This window comes from Schistocerca piceifrons, chromosome 1 (genome assembly GCF_021461385.2).
Source record: "Schistocerca piceifrons isolate TAMUIC-IGC-003096 chromosome 1, iqSchPice1.1, whole genome shotgun sequence".
Lineage (NCBI taxonomy): Eukaryota > Metazoa > Arthropoda > Insecta > Orthoptera > Acrididae > Schistocerca > Schistocerca piceifrons.
The window spans coordinates 996,546,721-996,563,360 of NC_060138.1; the positions used below are offsets into that span (position 1 = coordinate 996,546,721).

Genomic DNA, 16,640 nt, shown 5'->3' on the forward strand with positions numbered 1-16,640 from the left:
CCGCAGTGGGGCTGAGCCCTCGCCTGTGGTTGATTGAGAGGTTGTTCCAAGGCGTGGCAGGCAGCGAAAGACGTCCCCAGAGGCTGATCAGAAAGACTCCCCGGTGCATCTGACAAACAGGTTTCAGGTACTGTCTCTGGCTGACCCAGATGCAGCTGCCTGCCCTGTTTCAGAGGATGATTCTCAGACTTCAAGGTCCGGGCAATCGCAGAGGGTGGCCAAAGGGATATGGCAGCTAAGGAGGGGAAGAAATCCAGTGTGCACTCCGTGTGCATTCCAGGTGGACTCATTCCTGATGTGGAAAGGGTCCTTCCAGATGCCATGAAGAGCACAGGGTGCAGCCAGCTGCAGGTGGTGGCACATGTCGGCACTAATGACGTGTGTTGCTTTGGATCTGAGGAAATTCTCTCTGGATTCCAGAGGCTATCTGATTTGGTGAAAGCTGCCGGTCTTGCTTATGAGATGAAGGCAGAGCTCACCATCTGCAGCATGGTTGACAGAACCGACTGTGGACCTTTGGTGCAGAGCCGGGTGGAAAGTCTGAATCAGAGGCTCAGACGGTTTTGCGACCGTGTTGGCTGCAGATTCCTTGACTTGCGCCATAGGGTGGTGGGGTTTCGGGTTCCGCTGAATAGGTCAGGAGTTCACTAGACTCAGCTGGCGGCTACACAGGTAGCGGAGGCTATGTGGCGTGGACTGGGCGGTTTTTTAGTTTACAAGGCCTCAGGAAAGTACGGGGTGGGCTGCAATCTCAAAGTGTGCATGGCAAATACAGGACGTGCTTCGATCAAGGAACAGTTGGAATGGTAGTTGTAAATTGTTGTAGTTGTGCTGGGAAAGTCCCTGAGCTTCAAGCACTAATAGAAAGCACAGAAGCTGAAATCGTTATAGGTACAGAAAGCTGGCTAAAGCCTGAAATAAGTTCTGCAGAAATTTTTACGAAGTCTCATACGATGTTCAGGAAAGACAGATTACTCAGAATTGGTGGTGGAGTGTTTGTGTCTGTCAGTAGTGGTTTATCTTGTAGTGAAGTTGAAGTAGATACTCCGTGCGAACTGGAATGGGTGGAGGTTATACTTAACAGCCGAACTAAGTTAATAATTGGCTCCTTCTACCGACCCCCAGACTCCGATGATATAGTTGCTGAACAGTTCAGAGAAAATTTGAGTCTCGTAACAAATAAATACCCCACTCATACGGTTATAGTCGGTGGAGACTTCAACCTTCCCTCGATATGTTGGCAAAAATACTTGTTCAAAACCGGCGGTAGGCAGAAAACATCTTCCAAGACTGTCCTAAACGCTTTCTCCGAAAATTATTTCGAGCAGTTAGTCCACGAGCCCATGCGAATTGTAAATGGTTGCGAAAACACACTTGACCTATTAGCCACAAACAATCCAGAGCTAATAGAGAGCATCATGACTAATACAGGGATTAGTGATCACAAGGTCGTTGTAGCTAGGCTCAATACCGTTTCTTCCAAATCCACCAGAAACAAACACAAAATAATTTTATTTAAAAAAGCAGATAAAGTGTCACTAGAAGCCTCCCTAAGAGACAATCTCCATTCCTTCCGAACTGACTATGCAAATGTAGACGAGATGTGGCTCAAATTCAAGGATATAGTAGCAACAGCAACTGAGAGATTCATACCTCATAAATTGGTAAGAGATGGAACTGATCCCCCATGGTACACAAAACAGGTCCGAACGCTGTTGCAGAGGCAACGGAAAAAGCATGCGAAGTTCAGAAGAACGTGAAATCCCGAAGATTGGCTAAAATTTACAGACGTGCGAAATTTGGCACGGACTTCAATGCGAGATGCCTTTAATAGGTCCCACAACGAAACATTGTCTCGAAATTTGGTAGAAAATTCGAAGAAATTCTGGTTGTATGTAAAGTACATAAGCAGCAAGACGCAGTCAATACCTCCGCTGCGCAGTGCCGATGGTACTGTTACCGACAACTGTGCCGCTAAAGCGGAGTTATTGAACGCAGTTTTCCGAAATTCCTTCACCAGGGAAGACGAATGGAATACTCCAGAATTTGAAACACGAACAGTTGCTAGCATGAGTTTCTTAGAAGTAGATACCTTAGGGGTTGCGAAGCAACTGTTACCGACGACTGTGCCGCTAGAGCGGAGTTATCGAACGCAGTTTTCCGAAATTCCTTCACCAGGGAAGATGAATGGAATATTCCAGAATTTGAAACATGAACAGCTGCTGGCATGAGTTTCTTAGAAGTAGATACCTTAGGGGTTGCAAAGCAACTCAAATCGCTTGATACGGGCAAGTCTTCAGGTCCAGATTGTATACCGATTAGGTTCCTTTCAGATTACGCTGATACAATAGCTCCCTACTTAGCAATCATATACAACCGCTCCCTCACCGATAGATCTGTACCTACAGATTGGAAAATTGCGCAGGTCGCACCAGTGTTTAAGAAGGGTAGTAGGAGTAATCCATCGAACTACAGACCTATATCATTGACGTCGGTTTGCAGTAGGGTTTTGGAGCATATACTGTATTCAAACATTATGAATCACCTCGAAGGGAACAATCTATTGATACGTAATCAGCATGGTTTCAGAAAACATAGTTCTTCTGCAATGCAGCTAGCTCTTTGTTCGCACGAAGTAATGGCCGCTATCGACAGGGGATCTCAAGTTGATTCCGTATTTCTAGATTTCCGGAAGGCTTTTGACACCGTTCCTCACAAGCGACTTCTAATCAAGCTGCGGGCCTATGGGGTATCGTCTCAGTTGTGCGACTAGATTCGTGATTTCCTGTCAGGAAGGTCGCAGTTCGTAGTAATAGACGGCAAATCATCGAGTAAAACTGAAGTGATATGAGGTGTTCCCCAGGGAAGCGTCCTGGGACCTCTGCTGATCCTGATCTATATAAATGACCTGGGTGACAATCTGAGCAGTTCTCTTACGTTGTTCGCAGATGATGCTGTAATTTACCTTCTAGTAAGGTCATCCAAAGACCAGTATCAGTTGCAAAGCGATTTAGAAAAGATTGCTATATGGTGTGGCTGGTGGCAGTTGACGCTAAATAACGAAAAGTGTGAAGTGATCCACATGTGTTCCAAAAGAAATCCGTTGGAATTTGATTACTCGATAAATAGTACAATTCTCAAGGCTGTCAATTCAACTAAGTACCTGGGTGTTAAAATTACGAACAACTTCAGTTGGAAAGACCACATAGATAATATTGTGGGGAAGGCGAGCCAAAGATTGCGTTTCATTGGCAGGACACTTAGAAGATGCAACAAGTCCACCAAAGAGACAGCTTACACTACACTAGTTCGTCCTCTGTTAGAATATTGCTGCGCGGTGCGGGATCCTTACCAGGTGGGATTGACGGAGGACATCGAAAGGGTGCAAGAAAGGGCAGCTCATTTTGTATTATTGCGTAATAGGGTAGAGAGTGTGGCAGATATGATACGCGAGTTGGGATGGAAGTCATTAAAGCAAAGACGTTTTTCATCGCAGCGAGATCTATTTACGAAATTTCAGTCACCAACTTTCTCTTCCGAATGTGAACATATTTTGTTGAGGCCAACCTACATAGGTAGGAATGATCATCAAAATAAAATAAGAGAAATCAGAGCTCGAACAGAAAGGTTTAGGTGTTCGTTTTTCCCGCGCACTGTTCGGGAGTGGAATGGTAGGGAGATAGTAAGATTATGGTTCGATGAACCCTCTGCCAAGCACTTAAATGTGAATTGCAGAGTAATCATGTAGATGTAGATGTAGATTGTGTCATCTCTTGAGGAAATAGCATATTTACCAATATTTCAACACAACACCTACTTATTAAAAGTTACTGTGGATAATTCAAGACTGCAGGTAATGGGCATCACTGCAACCAACTTCTGATGGTAAATTATAGTTGGGTGCAGCATGTATTGTCAACAGATACTAGCAGGGGCTCTATATTGCAGCCTAAAGCAGCCCCTCCCCATCTCCATGAAACACTCATCCCGAACTATTTGGAAAAAGCTTTAACTCTACACAATATGAAATGCTTTCTGTAGAAATAAAATAGTTCAACTGGGCACTGTAAATCTTGTTGTTGTGGTCTTCAGCCTGAAGACTGGTTTTATGCAGCTCCCCACATTGCTCTGTCCTGTGAAAACCTCTTCACCTCTCAATAACTGCTGCAACATACATTCACTTGAACCAACTTACTATATTCACTTCTTGGTAAATATCTACACTTTTTACCTCCACACTTCCTTACAGTACTTCACTGATGATTCCTTGATGTCTTAGAATGTGTCCTATCAACCAGTCCCTTATTTTAGTCAAGTTGTGCCATAAATTTCTGTTTTCCACAATTTCACTCAGAGCCACCTCATAAATTAATCATATTACCAATCTTATACTCAGCATTATTCTGTAGCACCACATTTCAAAAGCTTCTATTCTTCTTGTCTGAACTGTTGATCATCCATATTTCACTCCATTCCGAGGCTCACTCCAGACAAATACCGACACAAAGGACTTCGTAATACTACAATTTATTTTCAGTGTTAACAAATTTCTCTTCTTCAGAAACACTTTTATTTCCATTTCCAGTCTACATTTTATACCCTCTCTACTTCCACCATCATCAATTACCTTACTGCCCAAACAGCAAACTTAACTGTGACATCCCACTGGGCTACCATCTAGACACTGGGCACCAGATGATGTCTCCAATGTCAGCTGTAATCACCCAACTGGTACACATGATGCAACTGTCACTCCGTGTCCACTACTGCAAAACAAAAGAGGGGACACCACACCTGAGTGACTAGCATGGAATCTACCGAAGTGCCTCCTAGTGCCACCTGCGATGCACCACCTAAGTATGAGATTGCTGCCAGGCAATCAACCTCGGTCTACTCTCGCTCATCATGCTATTTACTAAACTAACTAGAACTGTACCTGTCTTGCCACATGGCTACACCACACATTGTATCAGCTGTGAACTATTTTCCTGAGAGATTATTAAATATACTTGTTCTGGAGGTGCTATGTCCTGCTTCTTTTATGTTGCGAGTTACAGCATAATTTTATTTGTTAGTAATAATGGACCTTGTACAACAGGCTACCTTACAGGGTACTTCGATGGAAATTGAGCTACAGCAGTTTCTACAACAGCAGGTAGAGGGACAGAAATGTCAGGAAGCTTTGTTGCCGGCAATGCTCTCTCGGCCACTGGCTACAAATCTGTCATTGTTCCCGCCCTAAAATGAGCAGGTAGAAGGGTGGGAGGTACATGAGAAGTGCCTCCAGCAGCACTTTGCTGCATACCAAGTACTGAAATCAGCCATGGTAAAATCTCTTTTCCTGTTGTGGATCTCATCCAGTACGTATCAGCCTTTGTGTAAACTGGCCCGTCTATGCAATTGACACACATGACCTTTGACAAAATGTGTGCTCTGTTAACTACCTACTTGCATTAACACTGCCATGTCATTGGATCCTGTGTGGGATTTATCAGTGTCATAAACAATCAATCAGTCATACTCAGCACTGGTGGCTGAATTGCAGGGAGACTCAGCTGGAAATGCTGTTTGTGACTCCAAAAAATAAGGAAATGGCGATGCAAAAATGTTGTAAGAAACCTCACATTTTTGGGGGTTCTCAATATGGATAGAGACAATCTATTCAGCCTTGATGCTTTTTTCCTCTTTGGGGATCGAAAACCCTCAGTATGGAGTCGCCTTACATTTTCTCTGGGAGTCTAGAGAAAGCGATGAACTTTATGGCGCACATTGCGTCAAAGAAATTGGTATGCCCTTACTTCTTTTGTGCATGACCTGTGCCTCTCACACTGCAGAATGCTATCAAGAATGATATAGATAGATAGATAGAGAGATATATAGAAAGCCTTGGATGTCACTGAACCCAAGCCTGTGAGTAGTAACACATTTACTTCTTGCAGAGAAAACTTTGCAGAAACTGCATCTTTGTGGAGATTCTAACGTTACGGTCATTTCCCAGTCAGAGATTAATATGTGTCCCATTCTGAAACAAGACGAGCTTTTCTTTGCATTCATGGAGGTCACTAGTTTTCGAAGGTTGATATCTCCAAAGCTTGCTTACAGCTACCCTCGATGAGGAATCATAGAAAGTCCTGATAGTAAACATGCCACATGGATTATACAGTTTCAAATGCCTGGTTTTCAGGGAGCCAGTGCCTTGGCAACCTTTCAAAGGTTCCTCGAGCAACTGCTGCAAGATGTTCCACGCTGCATAAATCACCTAGACAACATTGTGGTGAAGGAGGCCACATGGCAGAACACTTAGGAAACTTGTGGGTCACAGGCACCTGAACAAGCGTTCCGAGAACCTGAACCAGGCCCTCCTATCAGCACCATGTCTTGCCATACTTCAGTTGGGCAAACAGTTAGTGATATCAGATGCCTCTGAACAGGACCTGGAGGGCCCTGCCAGCGTGTAGAGTTGTAGATGGCTCAGAACATCTGATCACATTCGTGTCAAAGACATTCAATGCTACGTAGAAAACACATTCATAAATTGTTAAAGTGGCTCTGGCAATCATCTCTGCACTGAATAAATTCCATGTATTCCCATACAGAGCAATGTTTCACCTCATTAGAGATCATGAGCTGTTGCTCTCCCTCTTCAGTCCTGCAGCAATGTTAACTGAGAGGCCTGCCGACCAACTCCAGCCCTGGGCACTTTTTCTCGTTACGAAATTCACATCCACAATACCACTCACCATGTCACTGTCGGCAGCTTGACCCATCTCCTGTTGGGGCCCAACCCAGAGTTCAAACAAGGGGATATCTTGTGCTTCCAGGCAAATGAAGAGGCTCAACAGGTGGTGGATCCTTTCCCTGTTATGGGGGTCTGTGTAGCTGTGGCCATAGCCAAGAACACCATCTTACAACAAGTACTCAGGTATTGCAGTACATACAACAGCACTGACTGCACCGGATTCCCGATTGGGTCTCCCACCCACCATGACATTACTTCCACCTATGATATTGGCTAATCCTGGTGGATGAAGTTATCCTATTAACCGGGGATGAAGGGTCTCTCAGGGTAGCCTGATACTATATCTGCACCTGGCAATGTTACAGCTATTGTACCAAAGTCATTGGGGTGTCTCATGAGCTCACATGCCCAGCGCCCTGTGTACTGGCAGGGGAAAGACCAGCAGATAAACATCTTGCCCGCAACTGTCATCAGTGTGAACAACAGCAAGTGACTCCCTGACAAACATGCTCACCCTGGTCTCATGCCGTGCAGAAGCTATGGTTGCAGTAATCAGCAGAATTTTCACTATTGAAGAACATCATCTCACGCTGGTGTCAGACAATGGGCCACAATTTCACTCCCAGGTTTCTGGTGAGTTCTGCTACAAAAAATGGTGTTCAACACCTGCTGTCTGCCTTTCCACCATCAATCAAATGGTGAGACCAAAATACTGATGAAAACTTTTAAAATACAGATGAAGAAATCCGTGACTGACACTCCTATGGATAAGGTGCAATCATATTTTTTTTAAGTTCCTACAGATTGACACCAATACAGGCGATGAGTCCAGAGGAAATCCTCCATGGCCATCAGCCCTGTACACTCCTCCATCTCATGCTCAATGCATGGAGGCCTGTCTGCAGTGTGATCTGCTGCATGCTTCTGGCCAGGCACCCACATTTGAGCAAAGGGCTTTGGACGCCAGAACAAGTGGATTCTGGCGGTCATCTGGCAACACTAGGGAACTGCAAGCTGACTCTGTCTACAGGGGACCAAACAGTAACATGCCATGGAAATCAGCTCCATCTGTGGTGGGTGACCCAGCTGCCACTAACCTCCAGGCCTGTTGCAGAGAAGCCACCTTTCATTTCTCTTCCACCATCCTTTGCTATCTCCGCTTCTGCTCCCAATCCATTCCTGCCCTCTGGTTCAGTGGTGTTTTTCCCCAATCCCAGCTACGTCTTCTCCTCTCTCTGTTTATAGGTCACCTGAGATTGACTGGAGATTGGAAGAAGATCATGCAGCAGTACTGCCCAACCAAGAATGCCTGCACTGCTGCAGCTCCCTTGCGTGCCAGGACCCATCTTAGAGATGGAAGGGTATCCACTACCAGCATCGGAGTCACTAAGCCCGTGACTGTGCTGCCAGGAGGGTACTTCTGGCTGCAAGCTCCTGTCTGCGCTGACTGGGAGCTAGTAAAACTGGAGGCCATCTGACAGTCCCGAAGACATAGGTCTGGTTAGGAGCATTCCCAGGGTGCCCAGATAGGTGAGGGTCAACTTGCTGATACGCAACTTGCCATTTCCCCACAGGGCTACCACCTAGTTACTGGGCACTAGCTGGCATCTCCAATGCATAACTGGCTCATGCAATGCAACAGTTACTCCACATCCACTACTGCAAAGCAATGCCTCCTTGGGGGAGACAACACGTCCAAGCAAACATACATTAATGCTGTGTAGGTGCCTCCCAGCACCACCCCCTAGGTACGATCATTGTATGTGATCACCGCCTGGCAATCAACCTCAGTCTACCCTTGCTCATCATGCTATTTACCACATTAGCTAGAACTGTACCTCTCCTGCCATGTGGCTATGCCATACATTGTATCCATTATGAGCTATTGTCCCGTAAGACTGTCCAATATTCTTCTTCTGGAGATGCCACCTCATGGCTTTTTTGTTATGAGGTACAACATTCATTTACCACTTTTAGTGTCTTGTTTCCTAGTTGAATTCCCTCAGCAGCAGCTGATTTAATTTGACAACATTCCATTATACTTGTTTTGTTTGCTTTTGTTGTTGTTTTGCTTTTTTTGTAGCCTCCTTTCAAGATACTGTTTCTTCCCTTCAAATGCTCTTCTGAGTCCTTAGCCATTTTTGATAGAAATACAATGCCATATGCAAACTGCAAAGATTGTGTTTCTTCACACTGAAACTTAATTTCTTCTCAAAATTTTTCTTTGGTTTCTTTTAATGCTTGCTCAATGTACAGCTTGAATAACATTGGAGATAAGCTACAGGCCTATCTCACTCCCGTTTCAACCACTGCTTCCCTTTCATGCCTTCCCACTGCAGTCTGGTTTGTGTGCAAGTTGTACATAATTTTTTTTCTCCCTGTATTTTCTCCCTACTATCATCAGAATTTTAAAGAGTGTATTCCAGTCAACATTACTAAAAGCTTTCTGAAAGTCTACAAATGCCATAAACATAGGTTAGTTTTATTTAACCTATCCTCTATAATAAGTTGGAGGGGCAGTATTGCCTTGCAAACTGATCATCCCTGTAGTTGGCTTCTACCAATTTTTCCTTTCTTCTTTAAATGATTTGTGTGATTAACTTGCAATAATGACTTATCAAATTCATAGTTTGGTAATATTCACCCTTGTCAGAACCTGCTTTCTTTGGAATTGTAATTATTACATTATCCTTGGTATCTGAGGGTGCTTCCCTAGTCTCATACATTTTGCACAACAAGTGGGATAGTTAAAGTGTGGCTGCCTTCCCAAGGATATCAGCAGTTCTGAGGGAATTTCACCTACTGCAGAGGCCTCGTGTCGACTTAGGTCTTTCAGCTCTCTGTTAGTTTCCTCTTGCAGTGTCGTATCTCTGACCATCTATTTCTTCTTACCCTCTTATAATATTGTCTTTAAGTTCATTTTCCTAGTATAGCTTCTCTACATATCCTTTCCACCTTTCAGTTTTTCCTTCTTTCCTTAGATAGGTTTTCCATCTGAGCTCTTGATATTCATACAGCTGCTTCCCTTTTCTCTACCAGTCTCTTTAATTTTCCTATGGGTGGTATCTACCTTTCCACAAATTACACATGCTTCTAAGGACTTGCATTTGTCCTCTAGCCATCCCTGCTTAGTCATTTGGACTTCATATTTTAGACACCTGTATTCCCTTTCACCTGCTTCATTTGTTGCATTTTTAAATTTCACCTTTCAACAATCACATTAAAAATCTCCTGTAATGACCAAGTATTTCTCCTAGGCCTTGTCTTTTTACCTATTTATCCTCTGCTGCCTTCACTATTACATCTCTTGAAGCTGCCAATTTGCATTCTACTGTATTCCTTTCCCCCGTTTCAGTCAACCGCTCCCTAATGCTCCCCTTTGAAGTTCTCAACAATCTCTGGTTCTTTCTTCCTGAGCCCATCTTCTTAATTTCCTACCTTATTGCAATTTCTTCAGTTTTAATCTACAGCTCAAAGTCAACAAATTATTGTCAGTGTCCACACCTTACCCGGAAATGTCTTACAGTTTAAATCTGGTTCTGAAATCTCTGTCTTACCATTATATAATAAATCCAAAACCGTTCAGTGTCTCCAGATCTCTTTCAAGTATACAACCTTCTTTCATCATTCTTGATCCAGGTGACAGCACTGATTAAATTATGCTCTGTGCAAAATTCTATGTGGCGGCATCCTCTTTCCTTCCTCTCTCACCCCCCCCCCCCCCTTTTCCACTCAATATGCTATTTCTCGTTCTCTTCCTTTTCCTACTACTGAATTCCAGTCCCCCACCACAATCAAATGTTCCTCTCCCTTTAACTATCTGAATAATTCCTCTTATCTCATCATATATTCTTTCAATCTCTTCCTCATCTGTCATCTTAGTTGGCACATAAACTTGTTCTATTGTGATGGGTGTTGGCTTGTGTCTATCATGGCTAAAATAATGCATTCACTATGCTGTAATAGTAGCTTACCTGCGTTCTTATTTTCTTATGCATTATTAGACCTACTCCTGCAGTATCCTTATTTGATTTTGTATTTGTACAATGGTAATTACCTGACCAGAAGTCCTGCTCATCCTGCCATCGGACTTCACTAATTCTCACTATATCTAACTTCAACTTCTCCATTTTCCATTTTAAATTCTCCAATCTACATCCCGATCAACGTATCTAAAATTCCACACTCAAACCTAGGAATGGCAGTTTTTTTTTTTCCTGATGATGATATCTTCCTGAGTAGTCCCTGTCTGCTGTTCTGAATGGGGAACTACTCAGTCGCTGGAATGTTTTACCCATTAGGATGCCATGGTCACTACGCCAAAGAGTAGAGCCACATGTCCTCAGACAGCTGTAGAGTCCCCTTGCCTTTTGCCATTCACAAAAAGAATATGTTACAAAAATAGTAACTGAGATCCCTTGCAAACAGACATAAATTTCTTCATTTATTATGATGGATACATGAAGTTCTAGTTATTTAAATCTACTTACTGGAACAGAGATTATAGACATTTTCCCATCACCTTCTGGTGGAACATATGGTTCAAATGCACCACCTGTGCAACTTATGAAAAATGGTCTTTCTACCCATGGCCTTGGTGGGAGAAGACCTCTTTCCTTAAGTCTACTCCGTACTTCTTCCTCAGACAGTTCGTCCGTGTCTTCTTCAAAATTTGGTAATTCAATTTTCTGAACCTGAAAGCCAGACAATGAAACTTTACTAGATAACTGGGAAAACCTAAAAAGGGCAGCATCAGGGTTTGTTAGTGACATTCATCAATGAATATTGTATACTGTAATTGAAACATGATGAACAGAATTTTCATAATTACAAATTACATACAGGCAAGCAACATTCCACTTTGTTTTCTCTTGCCGTGAATTTTCTTCCAACTTTATGACCCAAGTACCTGTTGTTATGCACATTTCCTCAAGCTTCTCTATCACTTCTCTACACTATTTTTGTCTTCCCCTTTTTTCCTTTTAGTTCTGACAAATTATAATGGAATGCAATGTACATATGGTTTGGTCTCAGTTGTTTGATATATCCCAGTCTCAGTCTGCTATTAACAGGCAGGGATTTTTAACTACCTGACACTAACTTCATTTATTTTTCATTTTTACATTTAAATTACCAACGAAATTTAAATTTAGGTAACTGTAAGAACTCACCTTAAGCCCCCTAAGCCTCTTAAACTTTGGATTCCAGTGTTTATAACACCTTGCATGTTGTGAATTCAATAAAGTACATTTAATGCCACATGAATATGTTCCAGGGATGATACATTTCTGAAATAAAATGTAACAGTTACTTTTCCATCTTCCAAAAACACAAACTCAAAGGACAATTCATAAATATATCTGAAAGTAGTGAATTTAACACATTACAATAAATATACGATAAAAGTATTGACAATCAATAGTCAGGGTGAACACACATTTTTTTCTGATGAACTTGGTACAGCTGCTCAAGAGCAGCAGCTGAGTTTTGATGTAAGTCATCAGTAGTTTTGATATCTTACTATCAAGTAATTTGTTAAAATTCATTATATCTCTTGGCCAGTTATAGATGGGTTGTGATACAGTGTTACTACAAATGATTCATTTGTTTTCATAGCTCTGTATTTTCCAAAGTGTTACACAAACAAATATGACTGAAGCCTAAATAGAACTGTAAACTCACAATGCTTTTTGCCCCCTCTAGTCTCACAACCCATGTCCAAGCAGTAGTCAGGTTTTTTCCATACCTTATGTTGCAACATCCTATCAACACTCACCACAACAACACTGATGCATTCTCAGAAGTGTTGCTCGCTATGGTGGTACGTAAACACAGCCCTTAATGTACCCCGAAAGGAAAAGGTCACAAGGCATCAGGTCATGTGATTTTGGGAGGGCGCAAGAAAGGGGCAAGATCGACAAGGGAACAGAGCCACGTCATCTTCACTACTACATCCAATCCAGTGATATCAAGGTAAGAGATACATGTCACAGATGTAGATGTATTCTCACACAAGTAGAACGCTCCATACAACTTTGTTGGTGACACTGCGCAGATAAGCTTTGGATAATCCTGTTCATGCACCACAATTTGATGAGGATTTTCAGTGCCTCACACTCTCACATTGCAATGATTAACCTTTCCAGATAAATAGAAGGCATTTCATCATTGAATATCAGCTTGGAGACAAAATGTTTTGCCTCAAGTGCTACCTGCATTGTGATGCAAAACAGAAACTGCCATTTAAAACTGTTGCATGAGCTACAGACAGTGCAGTTTGAAATGTTACCACCATCGAAGAATCTTCCTCAGAATTTGCTGTGGTATTCTAAGTTCGTGACTTGCATGGGCCGCTGATTTTTTTAGGACTGCGTAAGAGACTTTCCCTCACTCTCTCCATGGTTGCATCTGGGACACTTGGTCAACTAGTAGTTTTTTGTTTACAGAGACAACCAGTGTCCATAAACTGTTGATACCAATGCACAGTGCTCTGGTTGCATGGCAGTTCTTTTCGATAATTCCTTCTTAATGAAAACTGCATTGTTGCAACACATAAACATTATACATATTCCAACAAAAAAACTGTTTTTGTCCTTTGTCATCATTTTGTCGAGACACCATCATATCGCCAACAGTGGACACAGTGTAAACTCTGTGATTTTCCCAATTTACTCATGAATCAATCATATTTGAACATGTAATATTTTGGAAAATTGAGAACTTTGTAAAAAATGAATAATTAGCCCTGTACATTATGAGAGGTGACTTACCGAATGAAAGCGCTGGCAGGTCGATAGACACACAAACAAACACAAACATACACACAAAATTCAAGCTTTCACAACAAACTGTTGCCTCATCAGGAAAGAGGGAAGGAGAGGGGAAGACGAAAGGAAGTGGGTTTTAAGGGAGAGGGTAAGGAGTCATTCCAATCCCGGGAGCGGAAAGACTTACCTTAGGGGGAAAAAAGGACGGGTATACACTCGCACACACACACATATCCATCCACACATATACAAACACAAGCAGACATATTTGAAGACAAAGAGTTTGGGCAGAGATGTCAGTCGAGGCAGAAGTGCAGAGGCAAAGATGTTGTTGAATGACAGGTGAGGTATGAGTGGCGGCAACTTGAATTAGCGGAGATTGAGGCCTGGTGGATAACGGGAAGAGAGGATATATTGAAGAGCAAGTTCCCATCTCCAGAGTTCGGATAGGTTGGTGTTGGTGGGAAGTATCCAGATAACCCGGACGGTGTAACACTGTGCCAAGATATGTGCTGGCCGTGCACCAAGGCATGTTTAGCCACAGGGTGATCCTCATTACCAACAAACACTGTCTGCCTGTGTCCAATCATGCGAATGGACAGTTTGTTACTGGTCATTCCCACATAGAATGCGTCACAGTGTAGGCAGGTCAGTTGGTAGATCACGTGGGTGCTCTCACACGTGGCTCTGCCTTTGATCGTGTACACCTTCCGGGTTACAGGACTGGAGTAGGTGGTGGTGGGAGGGTGCATGGGACAGGTTTTACACTGGGGGCGGTTACAAGGATAGGAGCCAGAGGGTAGGGAGAGTGGTTTGGGGATTTCATAGGGATGAACTAACAGGTTATGAAGGTTAGGTGGACAGCGGAAAGACACTCTTGGTGGAGTGGGGAGGATTTCATGAAGGATGGATCAAATTTCAGGGCAGGATTTGAGGAAGTCGTATCCCTGCTGGAGAGCCACATTCAGAGTCTGGTCCAGTCCCGGAAAGTATCCTGTCACAAGTGGGGCACTTTTGTGGTTCTTCTGTGGGGGATTCTGGGTTCGAGGGGATGAGGAAGTGGCTCTGGTTATTTGCTTCTGTACCAGGTCGGGAGGGTAGTTGCGAGATGCGAAAGCTGTTGTCAGGTTGTTGGTGTAATGGTTCAGGGATTCCGGACTGGAGCAGATTCGTTTGCCACGAAGACCTAGGCTGTAGGGAAGGGACCGTTTGATGTGGAATGAGTGGCAGCTGTCATAATGGAGGTACTGTTGCTTGTTGGTGGGTTTGATGTGGACGAACGTGTGAAGCTGGCCATTGGACAGGTGGAGGTCAACGTCAAGGAAAGTGGCATGGGATTTGGAGTAGGACCAGGTGAATCTGATGGAACCAAAGGAGTTGAGGTTGGAGAGGAAATTCTGAAGTTCTTCTTCACTGTGAGCCCAGATCATGAAGATGTCATCAATAAATCTGTACCAAACTTTGGGTTGGCAGGCCTGGGTAACCAAGAAGGCTTCCTCTAAGCAACCCATGAATAGGTTGGCGTACGAGGGGGCCATCCTGGTACCCATGGCTGTTCCCTTTAATTGTTGGTATGTCTGGCCTTCAAAAGTGAAGTTGTGGGTCAGGATGAAGCTGGCTAAGGTGATGAGGAAAGAGGTTTTAGGTAGGGTGACAGGTGATCGGCGTGAAAGGAAGTGCTCCATCGCAGCGAGGCCCTGGACGTGTGGAATATTTGTGTATAAGGAAGTGGCATCAATGGTTACAAGGATGGTTTCCGGGGGTAACACATTGGGTAAGGATTCCAGGCATTCGAGAAAGTGGTTGGTGTCTTTGATGAAGGATGGGAGACTGCATGTAATGGGTTGAAGGTGTTGATCTACGTAGGCAGATATGCGTTCTGTGGGGGCTTGGTAACCAGCTACAATGGGGCGGACGGGATGATTGGGTTTGTGGATTTTAGGAAGAAGATAGAAGGTAGGGGTGTGGGGTGTCGGTGGGGTCAGGAGGTTGATGGAGTCAGGTGAAAGGTTTTGCAGGGGGCCTAAGGTTCTGAGGATTCCTTGAAGCTCCGCCTGGACATCGGGAATGGGGTTACCTTGGCAAACTTTGTATGTGGTGTTGTCTGAAACCTGACGCAGTCCCTCAGCCACATACTCTTGATGATCAAGTACCACGGTTGTGGAACCCTTGTCCGCCGGAAGAATGACGATGGATCGGTCAGCCTTCAGATCACGGATAGCCTGGGCTTCAGCAGTTGTGATGTTGGGAGTAGGATTAAGGTTTTTTAAGAAGGATTGAGATGCAAGGCTGGAAGTCAGAAATTCCTGGACGGTTTGGAGAGGGTGATTTTGAGGAAGAGGAGGTGGGTCCCGCTGCGACGGAGGACGGAACTGTTCCAGGCAGGGTTCAATTTGGATGGTGTCTTGGGGAGTTGGATCATTAGGAGTAGGATTGGGATCATTTTTCTTCGTGGCAAAGTGATATTTCCAGCAGAGAGTACGGGTGTAGGACAGTAAATCTTCGACAAGGGCTGTTTGGTTGAATCTGGGAGTGGGGCTGAAGGTGAGGCCTTCGGATAGGACAGAGGTTTCGGATTGGGAGAGAGGTTTGGAGGAAAGGTTAACTACTGAATTAGGGTGTTGTGGTTCCAGGTTGTGTTGATTGGAATTTTGAGGTTTTGGAGGGAGTGGAGCTGGAAGTGGGAGATTGAGTAGATGGGAGAGACTGGGTTGGTGTGCAATGAGAGGAGGTTGAGGTTTTGCTGGAAAGGTTGTGAAGGGTGAATTAAGTTTTATTTACATTCCCTCCGCAAACATGCCTTCGCCCTAGCCAGATTACGCTCCCATATTCCATTTTCTCAGGCCTGTCTGACATTTGGCATTACCCCCAAAGGCCTCACACTTAAAGTTCCCATCTCTGGCTGCAACCCTTCTGTCCATCAGTCCCTATACCAGTTCCAAACTGAACAATCCATTGCCCTCACCCACCTAATCCTTCACCTACACATCAACTCAGCCAATGAACACACCCGTCAACTCCTATCCTTAATAAAAGTCCTTAATCTTTCCTCTCCCACGTCCACACCGGCTGTTCAGAGCATCCTCCTACAGGCCAACCGTAAATTAGAACAGCATGCCACCCTCCACCTCAAA

At 43.9% G+C, this 16,640-nt stretch overlaps 1 protein-coding gene across 1 annotated transcript in view; it reads right to left on the reverse strand.

The window, feature by feature from the left end:
• Positions 1–16,640, reverse strand: part of LOC124784692 (probable 39S ribosomal protein L45, mitochondrial) — a 99,732-nt gene that overhangs the window by 51,134 nt on the left and 31,958 nt on the right. The window contains exons 3-4 of the mRNA XM_047254124.1: positions 11,911–12,027; positions 11,230–11,433 (exon numbers count right to left, since the gene is read on the reverse strand). Of these exons, the coding sequence (XP_047110080.1) occupies positions 11,230–11,433; positions 11,911–12,027 (321 nt within the window). The remainder of the gene's footprint in view (positions 1–11,229; positions 11,434–11,910; positions 12,028–16,640) is intronic.